The 22,507-nt window shown below is 37.9% G+C and overlaps 2 protein-coding genes across 2 annotated transcripts; both read left to right on the top strand.

Annotated features, from left to right (window-relative positions):
* Positions 1-8,260: 8,260 nt before the first annotated feature.
* Positions 8,261-14,258, top strand: LOC108875809 (endoplasmic reticulum resident protein 27). The gene is made up of 7 exons (XM_018664946.2): positions 8,261-8,428; positions 9,074-9,159; positions 10,462-10,599; positions 10,691-10,807; positions 11,070-11,195; positions 12,070-12,267; positions 14,159-14,258. The coding sequence occupies exons 1-7, from the start codon at positions 8,371-8,373 to the stop codon at positions 14,198-14,200; spliced, it is 765 nt and encodes a 254-aa protein (XP_018520462.1). The 5' UTR covers positions 8,261-8,370; the 3' UTR covers positions 14,201-14,258.
* Positions 14,259-19,517: 5,259 nt separating this feature from the next.
* bglapl (bone gamma-carboxyglutamate (gla) protein, like) lies at positions 19,518-21,417 on the top strand. Its single transcript, XM_018664953.2, has 4 exons — positions 19,518-19,661; positions 19,772-20,377; positions 20,501-20,591; positions 20,756-21,417. Exons 1-4 carry the CDS (start codon positions 19,601-19,603, stop codon positions 20,856-20,858), a joined length of 861 nt encoding a protein of 286 aa, XP_018520469.1. The 5' UTR covers positions 19,518-19,600; the 3' UTR covers positions 20,859-21,417.
* The last annotated feature ends 1,090 nt before the right edge of the window (positions 21,418-22,507 follow it).

Below are 22,507 nucleotides of genomic sequence, written 5' to 3'. Positions count from 1 at the left end.
AGAAAATAGAAAGAAAACTGAAGCTGCTGTTGCCATGGGAACAGAAACACACCGTCTACTCTTTTTCTCCACAAGAAAGAGGAGTATGGGCAATTTTAACATCAACATAAGAACTGCGAAAAAAGGTCACATTAGAACATCAAGTTCAATTTAGTATAATTTAAAAAAAAGAAATAAAGCATCAAAAGTCATGATGTGAACTGTGAGAGGAAGAGCAATGACAAATCACTCAGAACAGACAAAAAGCATGTAGAGGTCTGCAATCGTTTACAATTTTATTTAAGTCCTTTTTTCATCAAGTATTTAATTTATTGTTTTGTCTACCCCCTGTCTGCCTGTTTCTGTGTAATGTACAATGGTGGAAGTTATATTCAAATGCATTACTTAAAGGAAAGGATCACAATTTTTCAAGTCTGTCTTAAAGCAACTGAAACAGTTTTTGCTTGTGGTAATCTCCTCTTGTTCATACTGAACAGAAGATTGTGCGTGCATTAGATGTGATGAGGGGAAAAAACTGACGTTAAAGTTAGATATTTAGCAGCTCCTCTGGAAACATTTTTGTTGGTGTTGTTTGCTGGTGCCAGTGTCTGTATGCATGTGTGGCCTCCAGATATCAATGTGCATTTGTGTCACTGCACCAATTAGCAGCACAAACCTTTAAACAGTGAACTGACAAAGGGTACAGTGCCTTGTGCAATGTGGCATAAACATAACAATCACACATCATTTGGTCACCTCATTACCGGGGACATGCAGGGGAGAACTGGGGGCAGTGGATGAACACAGATGAGGGAAAATGAGGGGAAATGATAATAAAGGTCTGGTTGAAATAGAGGAAGAAATTTTCACCAGGGTAAAAAAAAAAGCTAAATTAGAACTGCAGCCAGATTATTTGAGAAGAGCTTTGTGTAGTTTCTCTCTCTTGTTTTTTTTTTTTATTATTATTTATTTTTATTTCATGACTCCCATATTGGGGATTGAGGAAGACATGGGCAAAAAAACAAAAAAGACAAAACAAAACAACAACAACAAAAACACTCTTATCAACAAACTATTTCTGCCACGACAAATAAAATAATATTTTTAGTAGCTACCGCTTACAGGGACAATTAAGATACTTAAAGACTGTCATGTAAGTTGATTAAGTCTGTCTTGTGTTAATTGTGTTACAGTTCGTCAATGTGCATGCCAAGTCATCTTAAAATAAGATTATCAGGCAGCAGGGTCACACAGAGTAGTCAGTTGCAGGAGGTTCTCTGGCTGTAGTTGAAGGCAGAGCGGCAACAGCTGCCCCTGCTGGTTACTGAGAGAAAGGGGGGAATCAGTTCAGTATGGTGGGTGTTTGATGTTATGGCATCTGTGTGTCTGAGTGTCTCCTGCGGAGGTGGTTGGGTATAATAAAACAACAAGAAGCCATCAGATTATATTTTCATGAACTATATTATAGTTTGTTTTTTCAGTTGTTAAACTAATAAAATGATCTTTTGCTGTCTATGATTATACTCTGGCTGTAGGACTAGACATAGACAACACATTTACAGAAATCATCTTGATTAAATCACATCTTATTTTTTATATAAGTTGCTTGCTGTCTAGCTGCCAAGTCCATAGCCCATATGAAAAACTGCAAAAAAAAAAAAAAGAAAAAGAAAAGAAAAGAAAAAAAAAGTGGTCAAATGGCTCAAGCCTACTCAAGATTATTTGGTAGCTCTAAGGGTTTGAGTTTGAATCTTACGAGTATCAATGATTTTGAACACTCAAAGGCTCAAAGAAAGTTAAAGTGAAACACCAAATGAAAACACTCAAAAGTTTGAAGAAATAATTTCAATGTTACAAAGTCGCTAAAGGAAACAGTTTGCTACAATAACACAGCCAACTAAAATTACATTACCTTTGATGAAGTGGTCATTCCACACAAGAACATTATCCAACTCTAGGCAGCATTTTTTGGTCAATTTCTTGAATTTTCTTCACTTGTCAACAGCAACTTTTGATAATTGATAAAAGCTTCCTGGGATATCTTGGTCCAGCTGCATTTCGCTGATGTCATGCACAGACAAAGTATTGACTTGGGATCTGTCCAATCACAAAAAAGAAGTATTGTCCCATCCTTTTCCATAATCTGTAGTGTTACATAAAAGTATGTTTTTTGTGAAATGTTCTTGTTTTCTGAAATGTTATATAAGAAAATGTTATGTTATGTTATGTTATTTCTTGTCCTGATTTTTAAAATGTATTTAAAGATACAGAAAGCATCTGGCTACAAGTTGTTTAAAGAATTCTCCTTGTGTAAATATGTCAAAAATAATGAACAAAACCCCTATTGCAACAAGGTGTAATGCTTTAATCTGTTTGGTCATTTTTCTGCCTTCAAGTGTCCTATCCAGAAGCATCTCCAGCCAAAACTGGACTGGAGAATTTAAAAGTCCTTAATGTTTTATTTTTTTTTTACCAGCATAGGCTGACTTTCAAGCTGTAAGAAAAATAAGGATTCTTTTAGAACAATGCTAGCCATTTATTAGTGTCAACCCATAGTGCAAGAAATGTCAGCGTCTCTAAGAGGCTCCAGCAAAAACAAGCTGACATCATGAAAGTGAATTGAAAGTAGTTAAAGGAACCTATAGTGCTTGTCAGATTTGCAGGATCAGGGATTGGCAAGATTTCCCTTAGTGACCAACAGCTGAGGTCAGTGACTGTTGGTATTTCAGCTGGAGCATGAAGTGCAAAGATACGGTTGTTAGAAGTATTTTGCACATGTTATAAATGCATATACAGTAGTGTAGTGTCATATTACTGCTGACAATGAAGCATACCAAATTGCAACCCATACATCCAGCAGACAGCCACAAACCATACCATGTGTATATGGTTAAAAAATACAGTTCCTAGAAGAAGAGAGTAGCTCAGCAAGGTCATGGACTGTGACTGAAACACTCAATGTCCCTGGATATCAGTTTGTGTGCATATCAGTTAGTGCTCAGAGAGCTCTGTGCAGAACCTGGGGTACCCCAGGTGATAAATGTCAGGTACTGACCAAATGCTGTTTGTCCCACTGTTCTTTGCTCTGACATGAAGCTATGACTCCACACTCTGAGGTTAGATAAGCTGGCAGCTTATAGGCTATAATAGGATTGGGACTAACCATAACTAACCATATGGGTTGTCGCAGGCAGATACAGTATGTGAGTACTGTGTGAGTTTTAAAAGCCAGGGCTTTCTTAATCCACAGTTGTCCATGATTTATATTTACAGAAAATGTACACACACACATTCATAGTATTTTTTGTGCCATCCAAGCCATTTTTTCCACATGAAGCAAGTCGGTAAAAAGTGCTGTTTGATATATGATCATGCATTTATCATCATCTTAAACACTGCATTGCAACACAGATCTGGATGGATGCTTATCTACACAGTGAAGGATGTCTGCCTAAAACTTACTGCACATGCATGCATTTTTCATCTACATATTTGAAAACATTTGAACTTCATTAAACCTTAAATAGAAATATTAAATTCAAAGGATTTAAAGTACTGACTATGTGAAGTCATCTCTCAATAAATCTCTGTTGATACATTTATTTTTCAAGGAAAATCTCTACCACCTTAATTATTTGGAATTTAATTTTAGCAGTGGACAAATTACCCAGTAACTATTATCTAATTTCTGGCCTGTAATTTCATATTTTTGGTCCCTATAATATCACTGATGTGGATTCTGTATCTCCTACACAGATGAAGGATTATACACTGTCATACTGGTGATTAAAGTGTCAGAGGGCTTCCCCATCCTCTGTGCACCCCTGACATAACCATCAGACAGACTGTAAGCTGTTTTCAACCCATGAAATCCATACTGCAAACACTCCCACAGAGTTGACACAATAACCATGACCCACATCATATTAATACTCAATCAACAGCAGTTTGACACTCCAGATCAAACATCCCACTCATTAAAAAAATCACAGACATTTTGAGTATTTTTAAAAATAATCTTATTTAGATCATTTTAGATGATACAGATATTATTATACTTATTTTCATTGTATGGCTCATTTTTATTTTTAAAGTGGTTTTCCTATATCATGGTTTTTGTCTTTTGTTGCAGTTACTATATAAGTGAATCATCCCTCTCAAACCCTTATCAAGGCTTCTGTGTGCATGTTTGCATGTGGACATTGCGTAAGTGAACCACCACCAGTGTCAGAAGCAACTCAACAGCAGGGTCTGAGGATTATTACCACATGATGTGAGACCTTCACACACTGAAACTGTGTCAGAGCCTAACAGGGTTAAAGATTGTGTAACTGATGATTGGCCACAATCTAAATACCAGTAATCCATCAGCCCCAGGTTTACCTGCATTACATCACTGATCTCACCACTAACCTCTCCTCTCTGTCTGCATACTCAGAAAAATATATTGGAAACATGAGAAGCAGAGACTGTCTTCCTCAATTAAAACAACCACACTTAAATATTTTCTATTTTCTCACTCAGTTGCAAAATGATGGTCCAAAGATTTGGTATTGTATTTTTTAAAAATATGCTTCATTCTGGCCCAAAAACATGAAAATGCAAAAATAAAAAACTGTTTTAAAATGCAAAAGCAAAAAACAAATATTGGGGAAATAGAAACAGAGAAAAGCAGAGGAAGAAAGAAAAAAAGAAACACTATAGAAATTATTAATTAATGTTCAAAGATATCTTAGTAATTTGATGAAATTATGTGATAATTATTCAGCACTGTAATACTGTATTTTTTGTAACAGATTTGATGCAAAACATTTCTATGTGATACATATGATAGCTTCTTTCCCCCATAATTTCTTTTTTTTTTTTTTTGCTCTCAAACCCTTCCTGAGGTCAAGTGTCCCCACAGTCCTTGAAGGAAAACACACCACCAATCCTGTGCAACAAATCATTAAAATGTCATAATTTCTGCCACTGAGTGTGTTGTAATCATTACTTTTGCGTTGTTTATTTGTAGCACCAGCTATATGAGCAACTGGGCCTGTAATTTTAACTTAAACTGCATCCTCTCTGAGCCTGTTGAACACTTAACACTTGTCCACAAGGAGTCAGAAATTGCCAAAGAGAACATTTCTGACTTATTTCTGTTCTTCCTGCTTTTTTTTTCTTCTACCTTTTCATTTTTTTTTAACCATTCTCTAGCATGTTTTTGTGTAAGGAATACTTTACAGCAAACTGTATGTGTCAGCGGTGTTATGAGTTAAAGATGGTGTAAGGTTGTTTGTTGCCTTGCAGAATGCAGCTAAACAGAGAGAGTCTTAAAGCAGCACTATGAAATGAACTCCTAAAGGAGGCATTTCATAGAGAGATATAGACAGTGCAGAGCTGTTTTGTTTGATTTAAACTGAGAGTGAAATTGCAAACAGACAGAGAGAAACAGAGATAAAAAAAAAATTAGTGGTTGCAATATTTGATCTTCAGTGCTTTACAACATTTCACATTCCAAGTCACTAAAAGTTACCATAATGATTTTTATGTTATATCTCCAAAGGTTAGAGCATATTCTCACTTACCAAAGCTTTAGATTATGGCATATGGGATACCAATGAAATACTTAATCTGTACTTGTAGGTAAAAGGTGAAGATTTACAGGAAACAAGGAAATAACAAATTTTAGTTCAACCTAGACTTAAATGACACTGTTTACTGTTACCCAGTATATATTGAATAATTACATGGTACAAGCAGGGTACCAGCAGACTTTGTCTAAGTGTCTAGTCACAACAGCTACGTCATGAAAAGGAAGAAACTACATATGGCACTTAAACTTAGAAAAACACAGCAACTTTATAATGAACATTAAAAATAATCTGTAAGCGCAAATATAACTGAACAATGTACTTTAGCCTAGTATTTAATCACAAAACATAAACCACATCCCATAAAAATATAAAATATTTTATAGTTATAGCTAAACCCCTTTATTCCCTAACCCTTTTGTCTTCTCCCCTTGTACTTGCCTGTATTTTAAATACCCAGTAAGCATTTTATTGATGCCTTGTATTCACTGAATAATTACACACTACTGTGTGGGCTGTAATCTGCAGTGTTGGTTCTCACTACACCTTGCTGACACTGAGGAGATGGAAAAAGTGTTTGAAAGTAGATTTACTTTCAGTGGTCATCACCTGAGAGGAGTCGCACGCTCATACAGAAAGTGTCACTGCTCTGACGTCCATATGTGTATTTCTGTGACGTTAGCGTTGCCCTAATTTACAGTATTAGTGTTGCCTCACCGGCCTGTTGCCCCTAAGTAAGCCCCCTGTGAACATACATCATGCACAGCAGCAGTGTAAATAAGGTCAGGCTTTTCACTGCCAGGAGCCACATGTCTGGAGCGCCTCAGTAAGATGTGTTGAATCTGAGAAAATTTGTTTCGATTTTTAGTCATGCTAGTGGCATAGGGTCTGTGGTTGGTGGTCAGACATTCCCATCATCGTCAACTGTTGTGTGATTGAACCAAGTCAGGAGAAAAGGTGACACCAACAATCACCTTGTGTATTGATCTTCTAGGTGAATTTATTAACAATCAATAGGCTGACAAATCTGGTTCTGTAGAAGATAGACACAGTTTTTTGTTTGTTTTTTCTCTTTTCTTTTGCTGAGCCCCACAGTTAAAACCTAGAGAGTTTTTTCATTATAGCTCTCATTAGTCGTTTTCATGCACTGACCACATTGAGACTGTTCCTAGTTCTGTTCAACATCAACTACCATGCAGCAGAAATATTTTGGTCTCAAAATCAGAGTAACCTTTAATTTTTAGAATTGTGTGTGAAAGGTAATTGGATTTTATTGATGCAAAAGAGAAAGTTTATAGGGTTCAGACCAAAACTGTCTTGTCCTTAAGAGTTCACTGTATTTTTATGCATCCACCATCATGCCTTTTTCCTGCTCTTTGGTCAGTTTGGTCGGCCAAACTATGACTTCCCTGCAGTTTTCAGCAGATTCCTTTTCTGTGGGAACAATGTTGAAAAATCACTGAGTAAAATGTCAAACTTGATGTAAATCTTTCTTTTTCAATGTAGTTTAATAATTGTTATGGCGCTGTCATAAATAAATCTGCTTCTCAGTGGCGTTTTGTTTTTGTTTTAACATCAAGACTAAAGACAACATTTCTGTGGTTGTGGGAGCTGCTGTTTGTGGGCTTCCTCTGTCTCTAGGTCTCTGTCTCTAACTAGTTATCTGAGAAAATGTTTTATATCCTTTTATTTTCCTTGACTCACAAATTTTGATTTTAGAAGTTCTTCTTGTGCTGTAATTCTTTGCTATCATGATAACATCACATTTTTAAAACTATACTACATTTTTTAAAAATTACTTTGCTATCAAGACATTTGCTTGCAGAGGTAGTGTGCAATCTTAAGAATCACTTCTTATGCACTCATGCACCACAAAGAGGTCATTTTCAATAGTTCTTCATAGCATCTGTCAATCAGAAAAGTTTGGTGTTCCTTCATTATAGGGATGTTTACAGACAAAACCTCAGATATTTTGGTTTACACTCATTGAATGGAGGAAATACATACCTCTGATTTTAATACTAATAGATACATATAATAATTTTGTTTTATATAGCCATTTTCAGTTCAGTGTATTCAAAGACAATTTACAAAATGAAATTTAAAAAAAATAAGTTAAAAAGAGTAAAAAAAAAAAAAAAAGAATAGCAAGGTAAGAACATCTTGATTTGTTTATTGTAGTAACATATATGCATTTAAAAAAAACTTAGATTTTTTCCTACTGTAATTTAAAATTTACTTCACTGGGTGTTAGCATCACAATGAATGGATTAGGTAGGAGTTGTTGTCCCTCATGTGGTGAATGTACCAAAATGCAGCTCGGTTAATCTCAGGCCTCCTCATTGGCTATTTGCTACCTGCCTGGGGATAAAGCATGAGTACCAAGCAAGCTGCTATTTCAGCAGAGACTCCCACCCACAGCATTTATGTAACACACTGCAGCACAAGACATCTGAGAGCACAGTATGAAGGTTCTACTGACAAGACATGTCAAGACACAAGAAAAAGTGATGTTTCACAAAGGCAAAGGTCAACTGAGCTAAATGTACTTGTATTGTCCCTAGTGCAGACATATTATACACACACCTGTCCCCTGTCCTACAATGACACGTAGTCCAACGTCCCAACTTATCAGAAACACCTTGCTGGTTCCCACGAAGCCTCCAATCACATCCCAGGAAAGTTGGAGCATTCACAGCCAGCTGCCATGTGGCGGCTGACAGACACAGAGCAGAGGTGACACGACTCTTTGAACAGAGTCAAATAGCTACAAAGTCTCCTGGGCTGTCTGCCGATCAGTCAAATCAATTGAAATATGCTGACCACCCTGTTTCTCTCCTTCCTGGTGTCTTCTGTCATTGCCTCAGAGAAAGGTAAATTGATTTAAGTATACTATGTTGTTTTTTGTCTTGCTGTTGACCTTGGCTCTTCTCTCTGCTTTCAGTGTGGAAAACCAAGATTTTCTTGAGCCATGCTAGCAGCATGGCTACAGTGATGGCAGTCTGTCTGTTGTTCACTGTGTCGATTTGCCACTTTGGTCTAGACTGAAATATCTCCACAACTACTGAAAGGACTACCATACCAAATTTGTACAGACAGTCATGGTTCCCAGAGGATGAATCCTGATTTTGATTATCCCTGACTTTACCTCTAGATCCACCATGACATTCACATTTGTAATCTGAGTGAAAGACCTCAACAGTTATTGGTTAGATTGTCACAAAGAGGAAATTTCTGAAATACCTGTCTCTCACACAATGAATTGTATTAATTTTGGTCACTCTTTAACTTTTCATCTAGCGCCATTATCAGGGCAAAAATTCAAAATTTAAATTTTTCAAAATTTGATAAACTAGCAAAACTAATGACATTCCCGTCTGCCTCAGCTACACTTTGTGTGTTATGCTAATCAGTAAATGCTAGTATGCTGTACAGAGCTGCTAGCACGGCTGTAGACCATTAGTCTTCCTGAGACAATGACTTGTGTGTCTGGTGCATCTCATGTCATTCTTTTTCAGACAGTGCTCTTCCCAGGCTGAATGACACCAAAGCCGCTGAGGCCTTTATCGACTCTGCTGAAGTGGTGGTCATCGGATTCCTGGAGGTCAGACAAGAAAATTTGCATGTAGAGAAAAGAAGTCTCAACCATGGACTCAAATAAGCTTCCAGACATCTTTTTAAACTAGCCCACAGGCACTGTTTTATGGCTTAGTTTATTTTGTTAACATGCACGCGGCACACCAGACATGATCAGACAAATTAGCTGAGAGTGAGACTGTGAGAGCTCCAAAAATACAGCATTTGTTTGCACCCTGGTCTTGGTGATGCTGCTGTCACGAATAGATTTCGAAGAAGGATATATTTCCTGTGGCCACACCTTTGGCAGCATTGCTGCTGTGAGGACAGAGGGTGGCTGGCTGCCCCACAGAGGCGAGCCCTTTGGCCCGACTCAATGTGCGGGGGAAGATGGCAGGCCACTTGACAGGAAATACATACGTATCTGAAGTCTTGTGGGATTGGCTCTATTGACCCTCTCATAAACAAGTGCAGAGGCAGGGAAAAGGTTCATGAGAGGAGAATGGAAGACAGAGGAGGGAGAGCACACAAGGATAACACATAGTTGGACCATGATGCTGAAGGCAGAGAGAGACCAAAATATTGGTGCTGTGAGTCACTGGGAATGAACACATATTACAGGCTGCAAAATGATAAAACGGATTGCCAGAGCTCATGCAATACTGTCGCAGAAATAGACATGATTCACCTTCCTTTGAATCAACCTTGTCTCGCTTCCCTGTTTACAGTGTTTCTTTGTTTATCTCTCTCTCTCTCTCTGCCACCTGCATGTTTTTTCAAACTCACATTTTCTTTGGAAAAAAAGACTGCTGAAACTGAAAAATGTTGTGGTGTCGCCCGCACCACCTGGTGGTCTTTACAAGTAATGGTACTATAAAGATAATATTCCCTAACTCCCTAAAATATGCCCTTTCATGCCTAGCCCTAGCTTAACCCTAAGGTAGATTGTGATATAAAAAAACAGCTAATTCCAGGCATTCAAATGTATGATTAACAATAAAAAGGCTTTGATAAATATGGGCAAATGCATTAGAAAATTACATCAGTGCTCAGCAGAACACATGTTAAGATCTGTTACTTGCAGTGGTTTCACAACACCCTTTTTCTAGTAAAAGTAACAATACCATAACGAAAAGATTTACAATACAAATGTAATAATGAACAAATTTTAGGACAGAGAATAAATGGTACTCAAATTACTACAGAGTCTTCAATAATTAAAGACAAACAACTTATTTGGAAAAATCAAAAACAGTAAAACATTGTACATGATAAGATATAGTTTAAAAAAATCTACCTCTGTAACTTTCTCTGTCACTTTGGTATTCAGGGAGAGGAGAGTCATGGCTATGACGAGCTTGTTGCAGCCGCAAAGCGCGTTGACTCAGTCCCTGTAGCCATTTGTACTGTGAAAGAGGTGTGGGCTGACTACAGCCTCTCCTCAGACACCATCACAATCTTCAGAAAGGTGTTGTATGCCATCATTTTTCAATATTAAATGTGCTGGTATTGGTCAGTTTTATGATGATAATGATGTTGATGTGTGTCATGGGATCCAGGCAGATAACCACCAGGAGAATCTTGTTGTCGCAGAGGCCAAGAAGTTAGAGACTGACGGTCTTGTAAACTTCATCAGCATCAACGAGGTCCGATACATCACAGAATACAACCAAGTGGTGAGCCCATCTCACATCTTCATCACTGCCATCTAAATGTTTTTATGGAGTCAACGACCCTGCCTCTATTTGTCCTGTTTTTCCTGTCATTTGTTAATTTAAGCCTCAGTAAAGACACATGTATTCTCAGTACATGAATGATGTGTTGAGCACAGTTAATATGAGAACAATAAGTAAATGCACAGAGGTCAGATGTGAGTCCTCTGAGAAAGGAGATCATATAATCCTCACTGTATTTATATACTGTTTTATTTTCCCTCAGACAGCAGTGGGCCTGTTCAATTCAGAGGTGAAGACACACCTCCTGCTCTTTGCCAACAGAGGGAGTAAAGAATATACTGAGCTCAAGAAAGAACTGCGAGCTCTGGCACCTGAGTTCACAGGCAAGGTGAGAACACTCATGAACGTAATTCATTTTATTAAGTTAATTTGAAACAATAGTCTCAAATCCATTGATGCGCTTTACAGCCTGGACAAGTTCAAATGACCGTATATAGCAAAGAAGAGAAAAAAAGCAGGGTCACAAAAATGCTTTAGTGGCTTCCTCTGCTGGTCTGCAAATGTCTTAAAAAGTATTGATTTTGGTTGAATTCAATGTACTCTCAATGGACAAAGAAACGTAAGCTATTTATCTTTTAATTGGGTAACCAATCCATCATTCTTCTGCTCATTATCTGAGTCTAGGCATGGACTCTGTCTCTGTCGGACCTCCACACTGACAGGGACACAAAACATCTTTCAGCTGAGCTCTGTGACTTTCAAACAAGAAATATTAACAGTCACATAACACAGAGGCTCTGGTCCAGGGGACCCTGACCTCTCAGGCCCCTGGACCTCTGCACTGACAACCTGTTCATCAGTCCAGAAATGACTCCAGGTCACATTTTTTAATTAAGAAAAAAAATTATATGACTAGGAATTATTGATATATACAGGTGGGAATAACTGACTGAATTGTGATAGAAATGTCAATCAATTGCTGTACTAATTAATAAATAACTGTTTTTTCCATCATTCTTTGACTGGTATGAGCATGAAAGATTTTTTAATTATGTTCTCTGTCGTATTAAAAAGGTCTTTAAAGGTCTTAAAATCTAATTTAGTGAACACTGCAGAAACCCTGTGTATCAATATTCTGCCACAAATCAAATATATCCAAATGTATTTCTTTAAAATAAAACTTAGAAGACAGTACACTGTGGTCACTTGATTTAATCTATAATAAGATAAATTAAGTCATAAAAACTGAGCCTGTGTTCCAGTTCTTGTTTGTGCTGATTAATGGAGCAGTGAAGTCCAACTCTCGATCCCTTGGCTACTTTGGCCTCAAGTCTCAAGACCTCCCACGAGTTGGCATCTACGATGGAGACTCTGACATGAAATGGCTCCTTCCACCAGGAGAGATTTCTACTGAGCGAGTACGAGAGTTTTGCCAATCCTTCCTACGAGGAGATCTGAAGGTGAGCAGCCTTTGTTATTTGCCTGATGAGATGTATTTAACCTGGTTAAGATGTAAATGTTGCTCACTGTACTCAGAGGACCTGTTTTCTTGTAATATGTGTAGTGACTTTTTTTTTGGAACTTTATTTTTTATTAAAGAGAAACACAAACATTCCTTGACAACATCACAAGTTATGTATGACAGTGCTAACGACAAGAAAAAAAAACAAAAACAAACCAAAAAAAAAAAAAACCCTGGGGCCCAGAAAGCTGAATAGTACTACTGAGTGAAAAATACTAAATAGATAGATAAATAAATAAATAGGTGGACATTTAAGACATTCCAGCATACTGTGTAGTGACTTTTAAGCAACACAATAAAGAAATTTAAAGAAAAAAGGAATATGGACAGTAAAATGAAACAGAAACACTCTCTTCCAGTAGTCATGTTTGAGAAACTTCAGAGAGGAAAATGTCTACACCAGTAATGTATAACAACAAGAAAAGCACTTCCCGTTGTCACTGTAAAGTATATGTGCCACACTAAAGACAGGAAACCTTATTCTGTGCACTAATTTGCTCTGCTAGCTCTAGCTGGGTGTGACACAGTCTGAAGCTCTTCAGCCAGACAGAAACATGGGAGTTACTGCCAAAACATCATTGAACAGTGGCACTAAAAAGACTGAATTCAGATTAATTTAGATCTTTCATTTCTGTAGTAAGTAGTAATACTACTCTCTTATAAGTAAAAGTCCTAGTATTATCTGCAAAACATATTTAAAGTATCAGAGGTAAAAGTATTGATTTGGCAGCAGAATGGCCCCTGTATCATAGATTTTATCATCAGATTATTGTTACTGATATTTTAACATGTAAGAAGCATTTTGATGTTGTATCTTGTTGAGGTGGAGTTGATTTTGAACTAGTATACTGTTAAAAAGCCTTAATATCATGTTAGATATTATTAATATCATCATTATATATCATTATTTCCTGTGTAATCTGTAATCTGAAAAATAACAAGTGACTGTAATGGTCGTATAAATGTAATGGAGTAAAAAGTGCAATATTTCCAATATTGTGGAATGTAGAGGAGCTGACGAACAAAGTATCGTAAAGAATCTTAAAATGATAGTTATGTATAAACTGAAGAACTAAATTGGAAACAATTGTTGATGCACAAGGTAATCCTGGGCTAATCTTTGATCTCTTTAAAAAAAAAAAAATCATATTCAAGAAAGTAATCAGAGAATAGAAAAATAATTATTATCCTGCTGTAGTTCTTTAAAATACCCCCATCAGACTATTTCTAGATAGGTTTTTCCTTTTTCATTCACCACGACAGCACAAACAAGTGTACAATTTTTAAGTTGCAGTTTGTTTTATTCATTTGTCTTCAGCCCAGTCATAGTTTTCCACAGGTTTTCTTCAAGTTTTCAACAGGATCCTTGCTTGAAAAGGAAAGGCTTTGACCATAACATCTCTTTGATAATCTCTGAACTTTTAACCACATGTGTACTGGATGAATGTGGTTTATAAATCCTGTGTTTTTTCTGTCTGCCTTTTATGTTAACTAATACTAAAATTAAAGAGTAAAGCTGTAATTTTCTGAAATTGAATAATCTGAAAGTCTGAACAGATAGGGAATGAAGTAGAACTTGAAAAAAAAATAAAAATCAAGAGCATCTCATGATGCACCAGTGCAACTGACATAGATGTTGTGAATTCCTAAACTGAGCTGTTTTTGTAAGCTTTTATTTGAGGGAAATCCAGTCTAATATTAGAGTGTATGTGTCTGTGCAACACTTAATAGATAAACTTAAGGTAAACTTGATCTATATACTGTTTTATATATTCCCTGATGCTGTATTGTCTGCCGCATTTCACTTATCACACTTTTATTTTTTTCAGGAGGTGAAGCAGGCTGGAGCAGAAGCCAAAACAGAGCTCTAGGATGCACAGAAAAGATGTAAATGAATTATTATAAGTTAAATAAATAACTAAATGGAAAGGGGGTCACCTGGTATGAATTCTTCTTGCCACGAAAACAGATGAACGAAAACAGAAATGAAACTATGAAAAGTGAACATTCGCGTGTCTGCGTGTGTATATCATGTGCCCTCTCTTATTTACCCATGTATGTTATGTTTTGTCTGTTTATGCGAGTGTGAGCCCGTCTGCGGTCTGGTTAGGCGACCACAGGTCACTGGCCACAAGTGGTAGTGATCTGGCGGAGTTTGTTAGTCTGTCCGCTAACGTTATTGTCAGAACCACAACACACCGACCTCAGAGAGACTGACAGAGAGCAGATTGGGAACATCCGAACAGAGGCAGTTAAGACACAGTAGTTAGTGGTACTTTCTCATATGATTCATTCTGGATAGAAAAATGTGTAAATAAAGTGAAAAACATTGTCTGCACAGGACAAACTAACATGAAAATCCCCAGTGAAGAACGTTAGTGAATCACAAAGGCCACAATCACACACAGTTAAAAAGTAGAGCATGTCATTCAAAATAAACTAAAAGATATTGTACTTCTGGACATATCTGACACTAAAAATATGGGATAAAAGAGAGTGTTAGCTACAAAGGCTATAAAAGCTCTATAAAAGAACAACAGATGGGCTGTAGACATCAAGAGTGAAAAAGTTTGGGCTTGTCTCAAAAATATTCTCTCAAGCGAGATGGGAATTTTCAAGGCCCAGACTGGGATCAGTATAATTAGTGGTGTTGTACTGCCAAGCGGATACATCCGGCGGAATTGGGAAAGCCTGGCAGGTGGACGTTTCTCAGAGACCAGATGGAAAGATACACATACGTGTTGCCTGCCATCTGAGTCTGTTTACGGTTGCAACAGAGACAGTCGACAGATGAGACAGTGTTACATAAAGGTCTGATGGGGGTCAAAGGGTGACAGGCATGACAGTGTGTTTTAGTTTTGTACCATCAAGCTGCAAATTATAAATGTCTGCCCCTTTATCACACAGAATGCAACCTGATATCAGTAATTAAACAATGCAGTCACTAATTACTGGTAATTAAAATATAATTTAATGTGCAATTGTGGTGTTAATTATGATATGGTGATCATTTATAATAAACAAGGCTCTTTCAGGCTTCACACAGGCTTCTGCTGTAAAATAAAAATCAACATTATTATGAAATTTATTTGGTGAGCTCTTTAGAATCCAAATCCATTTTCTCCAATGTTGGAATGAGTAAACATTAGATAAAGCTCTGTGGAAAAGGACTTAACAGCATGTGTGAGATGTGATAAAAGATTTAAAAATATTGCTAAATGCCTGCATTGGGGTTCAAACAGTCCTGTAATTTTAATGCAACATTACATATACATTACATAAACATTTTTATTTTTGCACCTGACACATTTTCCTGTGTAAAAGAGGTTGGACTGGATTCACTTAAACATCTCTTTAAGTGTGAACCACTTTACTTCTAATCACCCTTTATTTTTCAATAAAAATATTAACTTTTCAATTCTGTGCTCAATAGAAAAGCTCTTTTTAAAAGATCATGTTTATTGTCATCACCATAACAGTGTGTTTTATCTGAAACATTCTGCCCTGGTTTACACAAAGTAAGGAGTAGTTGCAAAGTAAAGTAAAAGTCAGGTTAAGTTCAAGTTGATACTGGCACACAGGACAGTAGTTATGTTTTCATGGGTTTGTATTTATTTGTGCAAAACTTTCACAATATATACCCATGATATATACCCATGAGGGGTTTTATTCTAGCTGCAGTATCACTGTTGTGTAATGCTGGTGACTGTGGAAACACTAATGAGAAGGTCACAAGCTCAGACACTTGCTATTGTTTGTGTTAAATTTATGAGTGAGAGTTGGTGAGGTTGATGGTGAGAGGCCTTGATGTTTTTTCTCATGACATGTGACTTGTGAAGGAGCCCTCCTCCTCCTTCTCTTGCTCAAACTACGCACAAAACTCTCTGTTCTACAGAGCACAGTGAATCTCACGGTCCTGTTGGGCTAAACTGAGCAGCAACTTGGCTCTTACAATCCCAAGGAGGAAATGTTATAAATCTTCAGCCAAAGCCGGTCTCTAAGTAAGACTAGTCTCTAATAAGTAAGCAGTAAGTATACTGTAGATAAGAGGTCAAGTCTAGTGTCTAGTCAAGTCTATAACTGGTGTAATTCCCCGGTTTTTAAAGCTCGTTCAAACGTTTTAAAATGTCATGTAAGGCTGTCTGTTCTATCCTGATGCATCTGACACAGTCTGAAAATACTGTACAGTATGTAACACATTAGATTGTGTTATAATGGCTGTTTTACAGCTCCATCTTCTCGCTGCTGTCAGTGAGTGATGACTAAAGAATTAGGTTTGTGGTTCTTGCAGGAGAGCTGAAACTGTTAAGACAGTAAATTTTGCTCTGACTGGTATCAGTCTGAGTAATATACAGTATCTGAACAGCAGCAAATTATCTCTCAAATCTCATGCAAAATACACTTTTAGGTCCAGAGTTGAGTCAGAACATTTGCATTGCTCCATTGTCAAAATATGAAATATCATGTTAATGAGTTTGAATTTTACTTTTATTTACACACAGGACAGCAATAACAGTAATAAAGTTTAAAAAACACAAACAAAAAAAACAAAAAAAAAACACACACATTGATCACATTAACACTGGAATCACCTTGCATTAAGTCCATCACCTTAGTGATGTTATGCTTGAAGGTTCTGTCTAAGTTGAGAGCTGCCACACACACAGTGAGGTGATGGTTTAAAAAAAATGGTGAATGCACGTGAATGCAACTGGTCATTTAAAGGTTGTTTGTTCCAGTGATATAATGCATGTGTATCATGCAAGAGGAGAAAAGCTGGCAGAGACAAAAGAAGGAAATGTACAGTGAACTTCTTGCAACATTACAATAAAAATATCTCTAGTTATCTACCATATAGGCTCTTGTTATTAATATGTAATGTATCAGATCTGTTGGTTGTTGTTGGGGTTCAGTGCTTAATGGTGGGTTTTAATTGTTTTAAGGTTTGAGTCCAGATGTGTCAGAGTCTGTTTCTACCAGAGGCCCAGAGTTGTCTCCTGATGTGCCAAGGTCATTTCCTAAACATGTCTGTGTCTGTGAGAGTTCCCTCTGTTGATTCTTGTGTATGTTCCCAAAATGATGCAAAGGAAGGGAAGAAATCTGTGATAAAAAATGAAAAGCAAAGATAGAAATTCCTCTGTTGGCTCACAGTGTTTGTAAAGTGGAAAGGCTCCAGAGGCAGAATTCATCGAATGACAACATGTGCCTTAATAATATTACAGAAGAAACCTCCCATTCCCCAAAACACACAAAAGTGAACAAAATATTAAGAAAAAGGAAATAAAGAAAATCACACAACTATTTAATACATGTAATCATCAACAGGATTTTTTAAGCAACTTCTGGCAGTTCCATAGATTTGTAGGTTACTTAGTCAACTGGTTTCTGAGCACCTGTGCATGTAACCTTTCCGGTGTCTGCTGGACAAACAAGAGAACATGTAACCTCAGAACATCAATTAAAAAAGTGAACATTACTCATTGCCTAAATGAAATGATTTCAGTGCCAAGATGCAACAACAGAAAACCAACTGATTCAAAGCAGAAATGCCCAAGACGCTGTATTTCCTGCCTACTCAGAGACGTTGTGGCAATTGTTTTCCCCAACTGTGTCCCCCACGCACTACAATGCATCCACAAAAATGGACACTGGACCAGACATTGAAATTACATGGCACACGTTCCAAGACAAATCCCTGACACCAGGAATAACGCTAGCCTATGAAACACGAAGGACACCAAGGTCACCCTGCAGCAGCACTGTGTTTCTTACTACATGATGAATGGAGCTGTTTAGGGGCCCTCTGAGATATATATGTACGTGAAGTGATATGTGTGCATGGTTTGGTTATCTAGACAGTATTTTAATTGCAATAAGGTTTAGGTCCAAGTTGTGAACTCCAAATACCATTTTTTATCAAAAAACCACAGGTGAAGCCACATTTGAACCATATCGCTCACACAGACAACTGCATCCAAACCCGCATGCAAAACACTGTGCATCCAACACATGGGGGTTTCCTATATTTAGCTGTATATATGCTGAAATACATCAAGCAAGGCTGTTTGTTGGACCACTGGTTGCCGTTGGTAAGCTGTGGCTATGCCTGGATCTGGCCAGGACCTGGACCGAGATGGATCTGTAAATAGTGACTGACTGTGGTTCTGGTGGGACTCTGCAACACTCTAATTAAGCTCTGTCGCATAATGAGGCTCACTGCTGTTCCGTGTCACTCGATTAGTAGCTTGTGGTCGGCTCAGGCTATAGTTTGGGGTTTGTGGGGGTGGGAGATCACATCTGGGGCAAGGAGTATAGTAACATAACAGCAATGGCAGAACTGGCAAGCTTAATGTTAAAGAGGCAACCCTGCAGTGGGTCTCCCTGATTAAAATCCAATCACATTTTAAGGGTATTTTATAGAAATCAGTAACACATGGTGGTGAAAGAGTTTCAGGGGTTTATTGTATTATTTATACTCCCGTGATGAGGGGTAAGGATTGAAAGGAATTTGAAGGGGGTGTACAGGATTGGTAAACAAGACAAGTATAAAAATGATTGGTTTGACCTCAGAAAATGACTGACAGAAAAATGATGCATTTTTGTTGAAGAAAATAGGACAAAAATACTGTTTTGTTTACCTAAAAGCCAGAGACAGAAAGTATTTTAAGATGTCAGTTCAGTAATTTAATTTAACATTTAGCCAGCAGGTCATTCTTTAAAAAAAGCCCAAATTAAAAAATAAAATATTTCTGATGAGTCTTTTCTGTGTAAATGAGAGTGCATATTTGCATTTATGCATGAGCATCATGCAGAAGGGGGAATTCCCTTAAGTGTAAAGATAATAATACTCTCCTGACGGTACCCTGTTTATATTGGACTGGTTTCAATGTCAAGTGAATGTTTGTATACATAGATACATATAGGATTACATACAGTACCATGCACTGTACGTGAAGACAAATGCCAAGAATGTTTGCGGCCGTGTAAGTTTCTGTGCGGGTGAATGAGTTTTTGGACTCAGTGCCAGACTGCGTGGGTGTTTATGGGAGCTTTCATGACAAGTGGAAGCGGAAATGTTGACATCTGATTCCCCAGCCAATCAGAGGGTTATCTCATTGTGTGGGTCTGGTCTGACACAGGAGGTGGACTACAGTATATATTGACCTCGATTTTGGGGAAAGAAACAGAGCAAACCATCGAAGGAAAGCAAAGAAGAGCAAGTAAATCAAGAAAGCAACTTGTCTACTGCAAGAGACTAACTACAAGGCATCATGAAGACTCTGACTCTCCTCGCAATCTGTGCACTTCTGTCAGTGTGCTGGTCCATGGGAGGTAAGGACAAACCCATCTCATCATGAGATTCCTAATATTGCCCTGTCTTATTTGGAGCAACGTAAGTACCAAGAGTATGTTTAACATGCGTTATTGTCTGTGATTATCAGCTGTGGAACCAGAGGTTGTAGTGGACTCTTCTGCCGACACATCCTCAGCAGCTGCACCTGCTGACCCTGCAGCTGCCTCCCCCGATTCATCCGCCTCATCCTCTGCTTCAGACTCTTCCTCCTCATCCGAGTCTGATTCAGCTTCATCCTCGGCATCAGACTCCAACTCTTCCTCTGACTCATCAGCATCTGATTCCAACTCCAGCTCTGACTCATCCGATTCGTCATCGTCCTCGTCCTCTTCCTCTTCCTCTTCCTCCTCCTCCTCGTCATCCTCCTCAGAGTCTTCAGAGTCCTCCTCCTCCTCTTCCTCCTCCTCTTCCTCTTCCTCCTCCTCCTCAGAGTCCAAGTCTTCTGAGTCCTCCTCCTCAGAGTCCAAGTCTTCTGAGTCCTCCTCTTCAGAGTCCAAGTCTTCTGAGTCCTCCTCTGAGTCCAAGTCTTCTGAGTCTGACTCCTCTGAATCCAAGTCTTCTGAGTCCGACTCCTCTGAGTCCAAGTCTTCTGAGTCTGACTCCTCTGAGTCCAAGTCTTCTGAGTCCGACTCCTCTGAATCCAAGTCTTCTGAGTCCGACTCCAAGTCTTCTTCAGAGTCAGCCAGCACTGAAGGTATGCATTTTTTTGCCCAGAGAGTCTTTGCATGATTTTAGAATTACCTTAAGTTTTCATGTGATTTTAAAACAACAAAACACAAGAATGTCTGGGTTTGTAATATGTGAGTTGTTCCCTCAGCTGCTCCAGTTGTGAAGAGAGATCTGGCTGCTGTTCTCCTGAGGAGAAAAAGAGCTGCAGGAGGAGAGCTCACCCCTCTGCAGCTGGAAAGGTACTGACTCCCTAGGAGACAATATATGTTGCACAGTATTAGCAAATGTTTGCTGCATTTCATTTAAAAAATACAACTCAGAACTAGAATATTGAATCCAAGTTAAACCACTTGTCTGAGATGCTACAAGCTATCTAACTTTATTTCTCTCCCCTGCCATCCAGCCTGAGAGAGGTGTGTGAAGTGAACATTGCCTGTGACGAGATGGCCGACACTGCAGGCATTGTTGCTGCATACACTACCTACTATGGACCTGTTCCCTTCTAAGTTAAAGACTTTTCTTTCATTCACATGTGAACTGTTTTCTTTGTCGTTTTGTTATAGAATGGTGCAATAACTCCCCTAAATCCAAACAAGGAGCAGGCAATAGTAATTTAAAAAACGGGTTTGGCCTATGTTATGATGCTAGATGGAGATTTTCTTTTGGCCACAAATCCTTGCACAATATGTTTTCAATATGAAAACGCCTCTTCCAGGCTTTCAGAGAGAGGCACATGGAAATACGAGCCTGTGAAGTATGCAGTAGCCCACGTAAATTTAAATTATTCTTTTCGTCTATAGTATAATACAATGAATGGTGCTACAAGTGCAGATGTATTGTATGTTAATGTATTAATGTTTTTATATCGTGCTCTAGTCTTAGAAGTAATAGTTCTAGTGAGTAGTGGATGTAGTAATGAGTTCTTAGAGGTACTGTAGTTTTAGTAGTAATATATTGGTAGTGGTAGTGTACAGTGTGTGTAAAATGCACATCAGTTATCTGTAATGACTGTAACCACAAATTGCCTCTGGGATTGAAAATAATAAATTATTTTATTGTGTCGAATTGTTGTATTGTCTTTAATATGTTCTGACCTTAGCCTTTTATACCTTTTAAAGTTGAGTTGATATGTCAAACTTGTTAGGAAGTCTAGTAACTGCACTCTCTTTTAGCTCTGTTTTTGGTCTCAACTGCCTCTTGAGGCAAGTATCTGGCTCTTTGCTTAGCTGCTTAATGCTCCTCTATGTTCAGTTACACAGTGCAGGGTTGATTGATTGGAACTTTTTCATAAAAACATCTTCTGCTGTCACTAAAAGAAGACATTTGATCCATAGTTATTAGAAGAATATAGATGAGATATATTCTGTATTGTATTGGACTATTTTTCATATAGAAACATGCACCAATGGCACCATCATCAGTCTCTTCTTCTCTTTCATTCAGTGTTAAGTTGTCCTCACATGGCTCTGAGTCTGTGTTGTTCCCATATTTGCCACTAGATGACAGTGTTGGCCAGTCTCAGCATCCTACAGTATCCAAAGGTACCAAATGAATGAAAATGAATTTTGGAGAAGAGGGCTGGTGTTTGGTTTAGTAAGAGCTGGGAGGAATAACCAGTTAAGTGGACAGACAGTGCAAAGACTGACTAACTGAGCAAGCAAAGGCATTTTTGCTGGACTTCAAAGCACTGTTTGAAGGTTAGGACTTGGTAAGATAGGGACATGACAGAAGAAGCCTGAGAATCACTGAGCTAGATGATATATTATGTCAATCTCATACAAACGTGTGTGAATGTATGAAATGTTTCCTATAGAGTGAATGAGTGTCTATTAACCGTGTGGAAAGTATCTTGTGGTTGTTGTGTTGTGCGCTTTGGCACAGTTGTATGCCCTCAATATTGACATATTGATTATCCATCTCATGTTCTTTGCACATGGCTCATGTGACATGTGGCAGTGTAGTGGTCAACACAATAGTAGGAGTTTCCTGGACACTGGTTGTGTTGTCCCAGACACTTAAAAAATAAAATTAAATACAAAATGTAATAGAATGGTCATAAAAGCAAAACTTCCTGATAATCTGAAGTGACAAATTATAAATCATATTGTTTAAGTTTATTATACTTCAGAGATACAAACCATGTTTGCTGAACTCT

Source organism: Lates calcarifer, linkage group LG5, assembly GCF_001640805.2.
Source record: "Lates calcarifer isolate ASB-BC8 linkage group LG5, TLL_Latcal_v3, whole genome shotgun sequence".
Taxonomy (NCBI): domain Eukaryota; kingdom Metazoa; phylum Chordata; class Actinopteri; family Centropomidae; genus Lates; species Lates calcarifer.
This window is presented reverse-complemented; position numbering and strand designations above follow the sequence as displayed.

Bases quoted from the DNA above. Each gene is read 5' to 3' on its own strand.
- bglapl (XM_018664953.2), top strand. From the start codon at position 19,601: ATGAAGACTCTGACTCTCCTCGCAATCTGTGCACTTCTGTCAGTGTGC. The intron at 19,662-19,771 runs GTAAGGACAAAC...TGTGATTATCAG, and splicing joins AGTGTGCTGGTCCATGGGAG to CTGTGGAACCAGAGGTTGTA. The intron at 20,592-20,755 runs GTACTGACTCCC...CCTGCCATCCAG, and splicing joins ACCCCTCTGCAGCTGGAAAG to CCTGAGAGAGGTGTGTGAAG.
- LOC108875809 (XM_018664946.2), top strand. From the start codon at position 8,371: ATGCTGACCACCCTGTTTCTCTCCTTCCTGGTGTCTTCTGTCATTGCC. The intron at 11,196-12,069 runs GTGAGAACACTC...CCTGTGTTCCAG, and splicing joins CACCTGAGTTCACAGGCAAG to TTCTTGTTTGTGCTGATTAA. The intron at 12,268-14,158 runs GTGAGCAGCCTT...TATTTTTTTCAG, and splicing joins TCCTACGAGGAGATCTGAAG to GAGGTGAAGCAGGCTGGAGC.